The sequence below is a fragment of the Morus notabilis genome, unplaced genomic scaffold, assembly GCF_000414095.1.
Source record: "Morus notabilis unplaced genomic scaffold, ASM41409v2 Scaffold227, whole genome shotgun sequence".
Classification (NCBI taxonomy): domain Eukaryota; kingdom Viridiplantae; phylum Streptophyta; class Magnoliopsida; order Rosales; family Moraceae; genus Morus; species Morus notabilis.
In genome coordinates this window covers 399,474-415,969 of record NW_010360247.1, presented here as the reverse complement: position 1 = coordinate 415,969, position 16,496 = coordinate 399,474, and the positions used below count along the sequence as shown (strand labels likewise).

At 35.3% G+C, this 16,496-nt stretch overlaps 1 protein-coding gene, 1 long non-coding RNA gene and 1 other non-coding gene across 6 annotated transcripts; 1 reads left to right on the top strand and 2 right to left on the bottom strand.

Annotated features, from left to right (window-relative positions):
* Window positions 1–7,442: 7,442 nt before the first annotated feature.
* On the top strand, window positions 7,443–11,962 carry LOC21401761 (protein NETWORKED 4A). Of its 4 annotated transcripts, XM_024164260.1 has the most exons (5): window positions 8,025–8,168; window positions 8,308–8,390; window positions 8,585–8,655; window positions 9,350–9,458; window positions 9,934–11,962. In XM_024164260.1, exons 3-5 carry the CDS (start codon window positions 8,641–8,643, stop codon window positions 11,685–11,687), a joined length of 1,878 nt encoding a protein of 625 aa, XP_024020028.1. In that variant the 5' UTR covers window positions 8,025–8,168; window positions 8,308–8,390; window positions 8,585–8,640; the 3' UTR covers window positions 11,688–11,962. The 4 variants fall into 4 exon arrangements, with proteins under 4 accessions (XP_024020027.1, XP_024020028.1, XP_024020030.1 ...); XM_024164259.1 differs by lacking the exons at window positions 8,025–8,168; window positions 8,308–8,390 and adding an exon at window positions 7,443–7,597; XM_024164262.1 differs by lacking the exon at window positions 8,308–8,390.
* Window positions 11,963–13,403: 1,441 nt separating this feature from the next.
* Window positions 13,404–13,476, bottom strand: TRNAR-CCU. Its single transcript has one exon. It is a non-coding gene; the product is annotated as a tRNA-Arg (tRNA).
* Window positions 13,477–13,815: 339 nt separating this feature from the next.
* LOC21401759 lies at window positions 13,816–16,134 on the bottom strand. Its single transcript, XR_002902043.1, has 2 exons — window positions 15,889–16,134; window positions 13,816–14,037 (listed from the first exon to the last, which is right to left on the bottom strand). It is a non-coding gene; the product is annotated as an uncharacterized LOC21401759 (long non-coding RNA).
* Window positions 16,135–16,496: the final 362 nt, after the last annotated feature.

Genomic DNA, 16,496 nt, shown 5'->3' with positions numbered 1-16,496 from the left:
TCTGGAATCAATTAGGTTTTGTAATTTACTTATCCTAGAATAATGCACTCTTTTTTCCTTCGCTAATGTTTTATCCCGATCTCCCCATGGGTTTTACTTGGTAAGGTTTTTAACGAGGCAGTCATTTATGTGTACTTATTCGTATTATCTCAATTCAATAAAATCACATCTTTTGGGAGGATATGATATATATATTTTTTTAATTAAATTTTGTAAAACAATTACAAGGGCCAGGGCCGGCCCAAGAAGGGCCTGGGCCCAGGCCCGGCCCTACACAGCCCTAGCACGGCCCTGCACAGTGCAAGGCCGTGCCAGGCACGGTCCAAACCCATCACGGGCCTGGGGTCAGACGTGCTGTGCAAGTCCGGCACGGCACGTTTGACAACTCTAGGCCGTAAGAAAAAAATATAAGATTTATGGATTAAGAAAAGTAAAAAGAGAAAGTAGTAAAAGTAATAATAGAAAATAGATTTAAGTGAGAAAAATTATTACTTTTAGAAGAAAAGAAAAACGTTCAAGTAGCGTGATTAGAAGAAAAGATATTGATAAAGATCACATTATTAAATGATATATCAAAGAATTTCTTTTTAAAGATAAATTACATTTAAACAAAAACTGAGAAACATATAACTCGATATAATGTTAATGATCTATCATAGAGACAGACGCATGATTGAGGTCAGAAAATGAGAGAAAACTTCAGCACACTAATAATACCCTTTTGTTAGTATAATTATTTGATCATGCCTATCATTCTTGATTAGTACCCTTTTGCTAGTATAGTTATTTGATTAAAAAGGTTATTAATCAAGAGTAATTAATAGAAATCCTGACACATCCACTTTTAAAGAATATATATCTCTTTTCCCCATATATTTATATATGGCCAAGCCTGCCATATAGAACTCGTTGAGATGGGCTGGGCATGATTTTCTCTAATCTTCCGGCCCTTATTCATCTATGGATGAAGGAGAGAATTGCCCATTTTGTAATGTTTTTAAAATAATTTATTTTTAATACAAAAGTAAAAATGAGATTATTTTGAGAATTGTTTTGTGACCGATTCTGAAATTGTGTTTGATTAATTTTTTAAGAGATTATTTTGAGTATAATAAAAAAGTGAAATCATGTTTGGTTAATTAATATATTATAATATTGTTGATAAGTACTGTAAAATGAAAATAAAAAAAGGAAAAACAACTTTTAACCGTTTTTTAGTTCCTTTACAAAAACCATTCTCACTGTTTTTTATTTTCGTTTTCGTTTCCAAAATATTTACTAAACAAACACGGTTTGTAGATCATTTTTGTGCCTCAAAAAATGTGCAGAAACGTTTTTAAAAATAAGTAAAAATCAATTCCAAACGCACCCTACATATCCTACCTTTTACGGCCTCGTTGAGTTTGTTGATTTGAGTTTTTAATTTGAGCTGAGATGTAACTTTATTTTGAGAGTTTTTAACTGTAGTAAAAAAGTTTGATGTGCATGTTTTTAAGAGCTTTTAACTGTAGCAAAAACTAAAATTAAAAACTCGAATCAATAAAATAAACAAGATCTAAGTTACCAGACTAATTAAATTTTACTATAATAAAAAACTCTTAAAAATAATTACATCTATTTTTTTATTATAATAAAAAAATTTTAAATAAAATCACGTTTTAACTTAAATCAACGAATTTTGCTTGTGAAAATTTTTAAAGTGCCGGTGTAAAAAATTTACCCCTTTTAACTTAAGTCAAACTTGTTGACCACGTGCTAAAAGACAAATATCCAAAATATTTTGATCGCGTATTTTTTTTAAAAATTTAAACCCGACACATACTCTCTCTCTCTCTCTTCTTATGCGTCTACTCTCTCTCTCTCTCTCTCCGTCTCCGCCGTGCCATGGCTGCAGAAGATATTGATTATGGCGAGGGAAGCTAGTTGCCGCCGCCGTCATCCGTCACCGCTTCGTTGAACTCCTGCAGAAGATATTAATTATGGCGAGGGAAGCTAGTTGCCGCCGCCGTCATCCGTCACCGCTTCGTTGAACTCCGCCCTATCTCTGCGTCGTTCGTCTCAAATCGAGGACGCCGCGGACCTCATCTCATTCATCTCAGATCGACGACGCCATGGAGATACGGCGTCGTTCGTAGAGGAAGGCCTCGTGCAAGGATCCCGAAGGCCGTGTCATCTCCAACACCACTCGCGACGCCGCCGTCTCTCAGTTCAAGTCCTTCCGCGACGACATAGTCTCCAGCGAGGCCAAGTACTGATTGACTTTTCTTTCTTTTCTTTTTTTGGCTTTCTCGTTTTCTCGATTTCTTTGTTTGTTTGCTAGAAAGTTGTAGAAAGTAATTTAATTCGGTGTTTCTTTATTTCCAATTTAGTGTTTGTTCCTAAAAACTGAAAACCCTAGCTTTGAGGTATGAGCAATGGGATATGAGGATTGCCGATTACTTGATTTCTCTGTTTTGTTTGCCAAGAAATGTGCTTTTTCATCTTTCTTTTTTTTTTGCTTTTTCTTTTTGTTTTCTCTTTGATTTCTGGGTGGTGGATTGTTACAATTGCAGATTGGGCCTGCTGTTGGTGGAACCACAAGTGCGTTTTACGGATTCAACCATGGTAACCAACCAACTACTATCTACAAACTCAACTCACTGCTTTAGATTCTCCTTCATTCTTTCTACTTGAAGGAATTTTCAATCTTTTCAACTGTGTATTATAAGTCTCTGATTTTCCTCTCCTTCCAACTGGATTTTACTTAATTTGTTGGTTGGATGATAATGGTATTTGGCAATAATATATCTCGTCTTCTAATACGCTGTTTATAAATGCCATCTATGCAACTATTAGTTAAGTGTTTTTATTTTATTTGTATTTGTATTTGTTGGTACGCGCAGTGATGCCAATTGTTCGAAGATGGCTAAAGGGTGCAATGTTGATGCATTTTCTCATCGGTGTAAGCATTTTTTTAATGTTTTTATTTTTGGCATTTTTGGTGTTTCTCCATCTAAGAATCAATGTGGAGTCATTTGGGTAAGGGTAAGGGTTGTGTTGTTGGAGGATAGCATAGGATGTGGATAAGAGAGATATTTTCTCTAATACTTATTGGCATACATTTGGTAGAAAGAAAGTAAGTTTGAAATGTTTCTATTCTCATCCCTTGTTAGTTCTTATGCCAACAAGTTATACATTAGGGACGAGATTAAATGCAACAGGTACAAGTATCTGGAGGCATACGCTGGTTATTATGGATGTTTAGTTTGGAACTTTTGGACATGATCATGCACAAAATGTTGCGTGTTTGTTGTATAAATTTGTTTGAGGATTTTTTAGCTGGAGTATTTTCATGCATTCTTTAGACTTGGCTTGGCTTTTATGTCCATGGTTGTGGTTGTGGTTGTGGACTGATGAATTATTTCAGGGATTATATGTCATGTTGTTTGTTTGATCTTAAGCTACTGCTATTTAGTGAGGCTAATCATTTGTATACTTTTCCATACTTTTTTAGCCTTAGAAATTGATTTAAACAGGTTGAAATGGATCATAGTCTATAGACTATAACCGGCTTTTGGCATAACTTATCAGACTATAGATCAATCTATCAATAGTTAGACTATGATTTATAGTTTGACAGACTATGGCCGGCATTAGCATAACTTATCAGATTGTGGATCATAATTTGACAGACTATGATCGACACCAGCATAACTTATTAGAGTGTGGATCATAGTTTGACAGACTATGACTGACGCCTGGTGACCAAGACCCGCCTGTCGATATAACCTTTCAGACCATGGGTCATAGTCTGAATGATTATGATCGGTTGGTGACTGGAGACCCGCCAATCGGTGTATTTTGGAAGACTATGAGTTATAGCTTGGCAAACTATGGGTTATATAGCCTGGCAGACTATGGGTAGCCTGAAAGACTATGGGTCGTAGTCGGACAAACTATGGGTCATAGTCTGGCAGACTATAGGTCATAGCCTGACAGACTATGATCGGCCGGCGGGCAGAGACCCGCTAGCCAGTGTAACCTGTCAGACTATGGGTCATAGCCTGACAAATTATGGGTCATAGTCTGGCAGCATAGGTCAGGCGGCGACCGAAGATCCGTCTGTCGGCATAACCTATCAGACTATGGGTCATAGCTTGACAGACTATGGTTGGCCGGCAGAGGGTTGCTGGAAAAGTAACCGGAGGGTCACCAAAAAACTCGTTGGAGGGTTGTTGGAGAACTTGCTGGAGCTTTGACAAAAAAACTGCCGGTCGGTTGCCGGAAAAGTCATCGGAGGGTCGCCGAAAAATCCATCGACGGTTGCCAAAAAAGCCGTTGGATGGCCTCCGGAAAAGTAGCGGACGGAGGCACCCGACATTTTGTAAATTATCAATTTACTTTGAGGGTATCTTAGTAATCTACATATTATGTCTTTAATTAATGTTTGACTACATTTATTTTAAAGAGATAATATTTAAGGGTTAATAATAATTTGTTGTACCATTTTGAGGGGTAGTTAAAAAAATCTCCCATGGACGAAGTGCCTAAACTCAATCGTTTCCATAGGCACACAAGCATATAACATTGATTATTAGTCAACACGGCCACTTGACAAAAGCTTGCAACTTTATAACCATAAAAACAATACATAATTCTTGTGTCCATATACTTTCTAATAGACTTAAAATAAGTTAAAATTGAGAAGATATATAGAATATAGCTCCAACTAAATGCATGTGCTAGCCTTTTGGCAAGGTGATCACCTTAAGCAATTGCCTAATTATACCCGTTGAGCCGGCCTTGCTACTATATTAATATGAAATGTACATAGACAAATAGGATAGAAATCTAAACTAAGAATATGCATTTTTAAAAATATTACACTAAACTCAGAGTGCAAACAACATATGAGCTCTAGCAGCGGTGAGTGTGGTAATATATGATGTTATGAAAAATGATTTCAGTAGCGTATCATAAGGTGATAAAGTCTAGCGTCATAATGTGCTTTGAAATATGAAACATTGCATATGCAACAGTTGCATCATGTGGAACCAACTAAAGTTATGAAGCTAAATGTGATGGAAACATGCATGTTGGTTACGTTCTGCTTATGTGACTAATATGGACCTACATTTTACGAATTATTATGAGAACTAGTCCGTTATTTGAAAAAAAAAAAAAAAAAAAAAAAGCTAGAGAGAGAAGAAAGGGGAAGAGATTCATTGCAAGCAATATCAACACATTGTTGAAAATACTAGTGGCATGTTTGCCTTTTAAAAAGTAAAGTTATGTGCATATACATTCATACTAGCTGTATCTACAAAGTACAAAAAAATTTTAGGAGAGAATATTTTTAAAATGTTGTCCTACAATATATGGACAATCGTTTCAGTAAAAAAAAAAAAAAAGAAAAAAAAAAAAAAAAAACCTACTTATTCATAATTTCTTGGCCCACATTTTTGCCGTAAATTCGGGGCTTGACTACATTAACATACCATAGAAATCCTTAAAAGTTTACCTATAAACTTATCAAACCGTTGTCAAGTGCTTCAAATTATGATTTAACTGGGGGACATATTGAAATTAGTTACTTTCTAAAATAAAAAGTTCATGTGTCAATCCATCAAAGCACAAAAAATTTGAGAGTAAAATGTTAAAATATGAAGCGTATTTCGCGTACTTTTATTATCAATTTACACGGTATTAACAATTTGGATCAAAATGTAATCGTTTCACCTGTAAGGAATTGTGAAAATGAGTTTTTGGACAATTTATCAAAGCATGAAAAGTTTAAGCAATTATAGCGCTAAATACTCTCCTCTTGTTAAAAAAAATTGAGACGATTTCTCAAAGTATAAAAAGTGCATGATGTAATAAAAAAAAAACATACCAAAGAGGAAACATCACTCCAGTATAAGCTACGGACAAGTATAGTAAACGTGCAAAGACTTTTTTGCTTATCAAACGTGCGAAGACTTGGAAAGGTGAATAATGTAATTAAAAATCCCAACAATGCGATTTATATGGATCGGAAATTATTTAATTGAAGAAAATATATTGAGATGATCAATTCAAAACAGGTATTGGGTTATTTTCCTTTCCTTTGACCGTAGAAAGTTAAGATAGCTTGCGAGCTGCGCAAAATTCTCCATCGTGAGTTGTGATAGCTTTAAATATGTATTATATGGTTTTCTGTTGAATAAATTTGTATTTTCTTTACAAAAAGAAAAATCAAATCAAAATCAAATAAGTGTGAAAGGTGATTGTTAAAAGACCATGCAATGCTATCGTGATTTCAATTATCAATTTAAAAAAGAAAAAGATAACATTATCTTGAGACGTGATTTTTCAGCAAAAAAAAAAAAAAAAAAAAAACAGAAAGAAAGAAAAAGAAAAAATACCTTTATATCGATTTTAAAAAAAAAAAAATTTGAACGAAACGTTTATATTGATTTTGGACAATGTTCCTGTTCTATCGCCACGTGCATAGATTTAAATTCATATCGTGCCCATGTTTTTGTGGACAAACAATGGTGGGCCCATCTAAAGCAATCACCAACCCATACTCTTACGCGATTTCCACCGGTTGAAGTTAATTGCCGGTGGGCCACACTGTACGTATGTATATAGATTTTTTTATTTTTTAATAATATGTATAAAATTCACGTATTTTTCTGAAATCTGAACTATAATGGGAACAAATAACAAGCCCATATCCTTTAAAATAATATAATATTAATGAGTATCCCATACGTACATTTTTTGAAAACATGTATGTAAATGTTTGGACAATCATATCCTTTTGATCTCTCTCTCTCTCTCTTTTTACTCTGAAAAGATCAATTTGGTCTTTTTTTTTGTTGTCCTTTGATCTCCTTAATCTTTTTTTTTTTCAATTTACATTCTTCGATCTCTCTTTTTTTTTTTTTTGGCCCTTTTCATCTCTTGTTTTGTTGTGATAATTTTCTATATTTGATCACCAAAAAAAATAATAATAATAAAAAGAGACGAAACGTCCTGTTACGGCAATGACACGAGGCATAATAAGATAACATGGTAGAGTAAAATAGGTTTTTGAAGTGTAATAGATCAGCAAAAAAAAAAAAAAAGGTTTTTGATAAATTAAAATCGACGGGCATGTAACACTTTTGTTTTAACATAAATCTGTTATATTATTATATACATTATAGAAAGATGTGGACTCGTAGTGGCTTTTCTAAAAACATTTTTAAAATAGAAAAATAATTAAAAAGAGTGCCGGAGAAAGAGAGAAAAAAAAAATCTAATAATGCAGTTTATACATAATATAGCTTTCACGAATAGTTGGATAATGAGTGTTTGACTTCGCTGATTATTGTATTCAAAGGGAGGAACGAACCAGTGACGGAAATGAAAAGAAAAAAAAAAAGAAAAAAGAAAAAACTTTTTTGTCTTTCCTCCTTTTTTTTCTAACTTTTTTTTTTTTTTTCTCTTTTGAACTATTCTGGAGCGTAGCGCTTTAGCCTTGAGAATTCCAAAACTTTTGGACAGACACCACTTCAGACTCTCTCTTCACTCGTCTCTCCAAATTCAAAACTTCTCTCTCTCTCACTTGGATCTGTCGTTCTTTTCTTCCGTAAGCTTTCCCCTCATTCCTCTTTTCTTTCTTCTTACTTTGAATTTTGGATGGAATTAGTTTTCTTTTTCGTTTTGTTATGAATCTGTTTTTCTACTTTTTTTAAGACTCGAAATCTGTTTTTCTGTTGTTTCCGCTTCTTTTGGAGCTGTGTATCGGATCATTTCTGGTTTTCAGAAACAAAAACACTATCTTTTAATCAATTTTTGTTTTTGTTTTTCGGTTACAAAATCGCGTTTTTAATAAGTTTTGTCGAATATTCGAGCAATTTACGAATTTCTCATTTTAATTTCCTAGGTAAGAGATATCGGCGTATGATCGTTTATGTTTATGATGGTTTTTCGAGTCTCTTTCTGTACTCTTCTGGAATTTCACGGAATACTTTCTGAAGAAAAATCCATTAATTAAGGCATTAATATCTGATTTTTAATTCATCTGTTTTTAAATTTTTAGAATTCCTAAATCATTATCATCGATCATTTCTCCAGAACTTTCGTCCAAAATTCAAATTGTCGAGGCGAAACTATAATTAAATCGTGCAGATTTTTGCAGAACCTTTTGGGATTCGGTGGTAAGCAATAGCTGGAACTTTTGTTCGGACAGTCTGTATATTTTCGTTTAGTCAATTCCCGCGTCATAGATGATGTATTTGTTTTTTTTTTTTCCTTTCTTTTTAGGCTTTTTTCTTTTTTATCTTCTCTATCGCGCAGTTTGTGCGTGTTTTCCACGCGCCATGGAATCGCTGTGCTTCACAGTTCACGGGATTGTGTATTTGGGCCTCAGAAGGCCCAAGGTAGTCCTTTAATTGTTAATTTCCCCGCAAAGTCGGTTGTTCTTGTCATTACTGGTTCATGCACTGTGTCATGGTGTCAGTTGAAATGTGCGGTAGTTTTTGTCTTGTAATGTAGAAATTAATGTGAAAGACTTGAACTTTTTGGATGGATTTGTAATATGGTGTAAATTTAATTGTAATGTTGTATTTTGCAGAGCTAAACTAGGCTGAAGGTTGGGACCCAGGTTTCATTTTCAAACCAAAGTAGCAAATGGCTACTTCCTTGGTGAGAATTGCTATCCTATTCCCAACCTAATGTTTTTGTTTCTTTTGTATTTTCGAATGTGTTTGTTTTTTTTTTTCTTTTTTTAATTGAACATTTATCTAATCTATTTTCTAGTTTTTTGAGAAGCTTAGGATTCATGTATAGAAGCTTAGGATTCATGTATAGAAGCATGATCTTTTTGTCCTGCTAGTTAAATTCAGTTCAACTTTGATGGGATTTAGGAGGAAGTAAATTTGGGTTGCTTTTATTGTTAGTTATACAGGATTTCTTCCTCTCTTCCAGCCTCGTTTTTGTCAATGGATTCTCAGTCCAAAGCATAGTTTTCTTTTTTCTTTTTTCTTTTTTTTTTCCCTTTTCCCCCTTTTATTTTCTTTTGAAATCACCAATTATGGAAATAAATAAATGTAGAAGTAGAAAGAAATTGAGTTTGGTCAAATGCAGAGATGGGGTGTAGAATGGATGAATTGCCAGCCTAATATAGGATGTTGATGAGAAAATAAAAATGTATTCGATTTGCACCATTTATCATGCGTCATTGATTTGCATCTGTAGTGACCACATACGTGTGTAATGCAGTTGAATGAGTAGTTAGGTCCTCAAAGAGGGCGCTCTTTGTTCTCTCTTCATAAATTGATTTTGAGCCTATTGTCTCAGAAGTCGGGAATAAATTTTTTTTTTTTTTTTTGGATTTCAGGTTCAATCCAAGATTATGAAAAGGACAGAACCAAAAAGGTCCCACTCCTGGTGGTGGGATAGTCACATTAGTCCCAAAAACTCTAGGTGGCTCTCAGAGAATCTTGAAGGTGAGCAGCAAACATCTCAACCATCCCCCCTTTTGTTTTTGTGATTTTATCTATATTTAGTGTGCCATATTAGGACCAGAGTATTTGGTGTAAAATTGTATTTGTGTTTACCTTAAAAACAAAAATTCGAAATTCATATCATATTCAATTTTTTCTGGGAAAAGACTGATTCCAAATCGACACCTGTTGCCTATTCCTACAATCTAGAAGTGATATAACAGCTTAAAGATCTTTATTTCCCATTCCAAAAATGAGGCAAATTTTAAAACGGGTTAATTTGATGGTGGCTGGATAATTTTAGCATCTGCTATTCCTTATCTAATTATGTGGGGTACCTTCAATTCTCCACTGCCTAAATTTTGGTTGCAAATAGATCTCCAAATTATGCAGTTTAATTTTACACAATGATTTCAATCCCATGATTCATTTTCACTAATCGTGAACAAGAAAATGACAAAACGTTTCTTGACTGCAGAGATGGACAAGAGCGTGAAACGAATGTTGAAGTTGATTGAAGAGGATGGAGATTCATTTGCAAAGAAGGCTGAGATGTATTATCAAAAGAGGCCTGAATTAATCTCTCATGTGGAGGAGTTTTACCGCATGTACAGGTCTCTGGCTGAACGTTATGATCATGTGACAGGAGAACTGCGGAGGAATCTCCCCTCGGACCTCCACTCTCAGGGGTCCACAGTTTCGGAAAGCGGTTCTGATCTGCCGTCTGCATGGCCCTCTCCTGATCAAAGGCTAGGTCGCCGTAAATCTGGAAACCGAGCTGCTGGTTTTGATTTCTTTCTTGGTTCTGGTGGAAGTGGCTCTGATCATTACCACAGAGAGGGCGATGAATCATCTACATTGACAGATTCTGAGCCAGAATCTGATGATTCCTCGGTCAACAATTACTCTGGTGCGTCGGGAAATGGTGCCGATCAAGGGTTGCAAAGAAAGATGCTCGAATTGGAAATTGAGCTCCGTGAAGCAAAAGAGAAGCTCCGGATCCAACAGGAAGACAATGCGGAGGGCTCATCAAGGGGTCAAAAAAGTGATTCATCCGAAGACTCTTTTTCTAAAATTGTAAGATGTGAGCAAGAGCTAAGGATTGCAAATAAGAAATTACAGAATGCAGAAGAAGAGATTGATAGATTGAAGATTGAGCTCCAAAATTCCAAGTCATTGGAACTTAATTTAGCGTCGCAAGCTGCGCCTGAATCACCAGGATTGAAAGAGGTTAAAATACTCGGAGTTGACGTGGAGTCAGAGTTGAATCAGGAATCAGAATCTCGCGAAAGTTTTGATGGGTTAGAAGACTCTGTGAAGTCAGGTGGGAAAATTCAGGCATTGGTAGAAGAGCTGAGAATCACAAAAAGCAGGCTTCAGGTTTCAGAGAATGAAATTACTAGTTTGAGATATGAGCTTGAGAGAAATAAAAACGATGATAAAATTCGCCACCTGCAGACTCAACTTGAGGCAGCTCAGAAGGATGTTGCTACTTGGAAAGCCAAGCTCAATGCAGAGAAAAGGGAGGTCTCTAAGTTGCAGGAAAGAGTCACAAGGTTGAAGACAAGTTTATCTGACAGGGATAAGGAGATCATGGATTTGAAAATAGCAGTATCAGATGCTGAGCAGAAGATATTCCCCGAAAAAGCACAGGTCAAGGCTGAAATATCTAAATTGCTCAAAGAACGTATCCGTATGGAAGACGAGCTTAGAGAGGTGGAAAATCAGGGACGCTGTTTGGAGGAGGAGATTAGAAAGATCAAGGCCGAAAAATCAGAAATGGAGGTGAGACTTAATGGTGAAAATGAGCATTTAAAGGCAGAAGCTATTAAGAAAGGCGAGTGCATTGTAACTTTAAACAAGAGCCTCGATTCTCTGAAAACTGAAAGGGATGGTTTAAATGCAATAGTTTCTACACTTAAAGCAGAGGTGTCTTGTAAAGATGACAGGATAGATCAGTTGGATAAGCAATTGCAAGAGTTGCAGAAGGAGCGCATAGCACTGATCGCCGAGGCTGAAGGGATACACAAACTAGTGGAGGAGACGAGATCAAGAATGAGGGATTTAGAGGAAGAGGTAGAGAGGCTAAGAGCTGCGATTTCGGAAGGAGCGGAAGAAAAACGAGAGGCTATAAGGCAGCTATGTTTGTCTATTGAACACTACAGGAATGGATATCACAGGCTTCGGCAGGCTTTTATGGGGCACAAGCGAGTCCCAGTTTTGGCAGCATAAAGAGCTATTTGATCTTGTATCATATGTTTTTATAGTGCCTCACCTGTATTTTTTTTTTTTTTTTTGGGTTGAGCCATACGTAAATGTCCGATTTGTTTTAGTAAACCCCCCACCTTGGAGGCTATTTGTGTCTTGATTGCTCTAAAGAATATTACTGGACAAAATATGATAGAAAGGTTGTGTAATTTTATTAAGTTTGCTCTTCTTAAATTACTGGACAAAGTATAATAGAAAGCTTGTGTAATTTTATTATAATGATCTTTTTTTTTCTGAAATTGTGTAATTCTATTAAGTTTGCTCGTTTTATTTCTTGGATTCTAGGACAGCAGTGGTTGTTTTGAAAACCCTCTGTCCATATATTGTTATATGCATTTCAGGACTTTTTTTTTTTTCCTCTCATAATTTCGCTGTCTAAGACTCTTAAGCCTTGGCTCTTCTCCTTCTGTTCAATAATATAAAGACGCTTTATGAATGTGAAAGAAAAAAGGCAGCAGGTCGGTACAAGGATAAAATTGAGGATATCAACGTCAATCATTTCAGGGCTGAACCTGTTAAAATTGATGTTGTCGACAACTTTGTGCCGAAGGTATTCTTGAGGGAGCCAAAAAAAAAAAAAAGCCTTTATGCAAAAGGTGAAGAAAGTATACTTTTTTCACTCCTTGGATTAGTTATATAAAATTTAAAAGTAACAATGTCGTTCTCTAATCTACAATTTAAAAATGTTGGAGTAAAATTTCACCCATAATCAACGTTTTTAGATAAATAACTTGATTAAACAAACAAATAATCTAAAAAAGTTGAATGAACACTCTAAGAACAGAACAACCTCGAAGAACAAAGACAAAAAATGTTATAATCTCAAGGCTCTTGTCTTGGAAAATTGGGCACGTTTAGTTTGTTGATTCGAGTTTTTAATTCGAGTTGATATGTGACTTTATGTGATAACTTTTTACTATAGTAAAAAACAATAGATGTGACTGTTTCTGAGAGCTTTTTACTGTAGCAAAACTTAAATTCTAAACTCGTATCGGTAAAATGAACAGGGTCTCAGTGTCTTTTTTCCTCTTAAATTGAGAGAATTTATAGTACATTGAGAATAGAGAGTTTAATTCTCCCATTAATTCGAGAGTTGATTCTCTCTTTAATTACAATGTAAAACTCTTCACATCTTGGGTGTTACAACCGATAAATAATCAGTAAGGATTTAATATTGGTCATTGAATGCATTTAATTGTCGACCGTTACTTGATGTTGCCTTATGACCTTCGAGCTTCCTCATTTAGTCCGAGCATTAATGTTCGCTCGGACACTCAGATACTTGAACACTCGGATGTTTAGATGCTCAGACACTCAGACGTTTAGATGATCCAATGCTCCAACACTTGACCTATTAGTGTTCAGACTTCGCATAATGTCATGTCATAATAAGATTACAAAAAAAATCCATCCACACCATTTAATACAGTAACAATGTGGTCCTTCAACCTAAAATCGTACCGTGAATTATCTATGATTTTTGATTCGTGCTTTTTAGCTTCACATTATCTCATTTTATTATTAAACTGTAATCACTTTGCATGTTAATACTAAATATAAACTCTAGTTGAGGATTTTCATTTTAAAAAAACCAAAGTTGGGAATGTACCCTTTTTTAAAAATGAAAATATATTATTTATTAGATATAAAATGAGAAAAGGATAGACATACAAATATCAACGCGCCAGGTAGGGGTCGAACCTACGACTTTCTGCTTAGGAAACAGACGCTCTATCCACTGAGCTACAGGCGCTGTTTGCTTATTGCGAGAGAAACATAAAATAAGTTGTTTAACTATTGCACCCAGACCAAAAAATTTTTTTATTTCTGAAGAATCATATATCTAAGCAATTTTCTTGCCGATGAACCAAACTTAGCGATTATCATAGGCGAATTTCATATTTTAATGCTCCGTAGGGTCACGATAATCAGAACTCCATGCTCATTTGTCAATCAAAGTGGTGGTGAACCATGCATTATTAAGCTCTCAACATGTTATGGAAGAATTCTATAAGCAGCACCATGTCTTCATTAAAATATATATATATATTAATAAGACTAAATGTTTGCAGCATAAAAATATGACAAGTAATTGAGTAATGAACAAGTTATTTTTATTAGAAAAGCCTCTGCTTGGAGGTGGAAACAAGATGTAGAAACATAGAATTTGCGACAGACGAGAATCTCCCTAAATCTTCTCAATGAAACCTCATTGCATTGATCATAAACGCTGGATCTCGCATCATGACTTCACAAGTTACTGCCCTTCAGCTTGAGGTTTCTCCAAAAATGTCTTCTTCAACCAATCAAACGGCTGTTTACACATTGAGAATGATTCAGCAAGCAATTAAGACAAAGGTAAATCCAACATAAGAAGAAAACAATTGGTACAAAAAGAGCGAGAGACATGCAAAATTGATAAATGTGATAACTGGTAAATGCATTAATAGGTTGGGAGAACAATTTGGTGAATTCTAGCAAAAACAAGGCACAATTCTTATTCAAGGTTCCGAAATATTACAATGTCTCAGTTCTTATTCATTGCTGAAAAGACAGACTAGCGGGCAACAAACACAACCAATGGAAGGCTCAGTAGTGAATTGGTAACAATCAACACTGATTTTGGATTTAGGGGCCCGATACACACAAGTTTCTTATGTTGTTCATAAGACCAAGCTAGCTTGTCTAATTTGTCCAAGATATAACAATATTCTCGATTACATAATATGCGATAACGAATATCTATTCAATTTTGAGGAAAGTTAGATTATCCACAAGCAGTTATTCAAAGATTGTCTTTCACTATAGCTTTATTGAGGAAAACAATTTGAACCCTGCTACCATAGGTCTCAATCAAGAAGGAAAAGTAAAGAGCCAAGATTCACAAATGTTCACCCTTTGCCAATTATGTAACCATAGCAAGGGTAAGCCAAAAAAAGGTAGCATAACAAAGCTCACCAAATCGAAAACAACTTGTGGGAGCAAAAGAGTTGGAAAAAATAGGAAACTTTGTTGGGTGTGTCAAGGATCAAGTTATCAACATGTGTATCAGTTTGCCCTAACTCTTGCAACAAATAAGAGAATTTTCAGGTGGTCGTTTTGCATAGGGAGAAACAGAGAGGCTGAGAGGAGCATTTTGAGTGAATTGTGCCTTGTACTTCTTCCTCTCGTTATAGTGATATTTCGCTGCAGCAAGTGGACATTGCTCTCACATTGAGAGTGAACCACTGTAGATTTTATGCACGTGATCTGTTTATTTTGTTCTTCTGCTCTCAGATAGTAGGAATTAAGGCTTTTTATTAATGACAAGTTTTCCTTTCTCTTTTCCCAACCCGGAGTTACTCTCCCCTAGAGGCAAGTGAAGTTGGTGAGCTGTATGATGGGCAACTATCTCCTGCGGTTTGGAGAGGACTCAGCTGTTAGTTAGTACCCCCTTGGTTTCCGGTGGACCTTTTCACTCCATTTTATTATATACCCTTAGCAAAAAGAATGGTTTTTGATACATCTAGGACATGGATTCTATACGAACCAATGGATCATGACAAGTAGTTACTGCTAGCAATGACTTCCTCTTTCATTGCTTCAACCTCAAAACACCATTTTTTAAAGCCCTCAAGACTCCCAGAAACCTTAAAGAGTGAGTAATGCAACATAACGAAATAGAAGTGCACATTTGGAGTTTGAAAGAAAATGAAACCAAGGATAAATAATCTAATTGCCTAGAGAATCATTTTGAACATTAAATTCATCAAACAAACATGCATGGAAACACTAAAATTAACAAGTCCAAGCACCTAGATCAAACGATTAGTGAATTAAATCATTCTATCTTAGTGCATTCCTTTATTACGTCAGCTAATTAAGCTAATTAAGTCATGCAAACGACCAACTTCAATGGAAAACCTAAAATAAACACACTTTCTAACCATTTTTAAGATCCTTGGTACCACTTGTCAGGATTTAAACCCAGTTTTACAGGAATATATTCCAAAACGAAATCCAAGTTAGATGCGGAACTTTCTTACAAGATTTTTGGTAGCAGAAGTTTCAGAAACTACGAGAAATTAGCGTTTAGCAATAACAGAGGGAAGAATATAGTAGGCAGTCTTGTTTGGTTGCCGAGAAAATGAAGTTTTAGAGAGAGAGAGAGAGAGAGAAGAAAAACCTGAATGAGCCAAAGGGCACCAGTGGCGGCGGCGACGCCCCACATGGCCGCGGCCTGAACGTCAGAAGATTGAGGCCTCAAAACTTTCGAGAAAAGTCTGGATCCTGACGCAATTCCTCCAGCTGCCATTTTCATACACGCAAGCAAACCTTTCCTAATCCAATCAAAATTCACAACTCATAAGACAAATGCATCGAACTCATCTCAGTAATTCCAAGTTTTACCTTACCCCCCAACTTTGTTCTAATTACACTTCAACCCCCTGTTTTAAGATGGATCTACTATCAAACACATATTGTGTTTATTTGTAAATCTATTTATGTGTAGATTGCGAGGATCTTTTTTTAATTTGGGGGTTTTTTAAAATGTTAATTTAGTGTAAATCTGGATTTACACATATTAAACCTATTTACTAACTAATTATAAAATTTTGACTTATTTATTTTTATTGCTCATGTTTCTCTAATCTCTCAAATTTAAGCAAAATTTTGACACCAAACGTAATATAGATTTCAAATACATCATTTTTTTCTTTTTTTTTTTCTCTTTTGCTATGGGGATTTCAAATACATCATTTGAATAGCCTAATTTACACCTATTTGTTTGTC

Bases quoted from the DNA above. Each gene is read 5' to 3' on its own strand.
- LOC21401761 (XM_024164259.1), top strand. The intron at 9,459-9,933 runs GTGAGCAGCAAA...TCTTGACTGCAG, and splicing joins GCTCTCAGAGAATCTTGAAG to AGATGGACAAGAGCGTGAAA.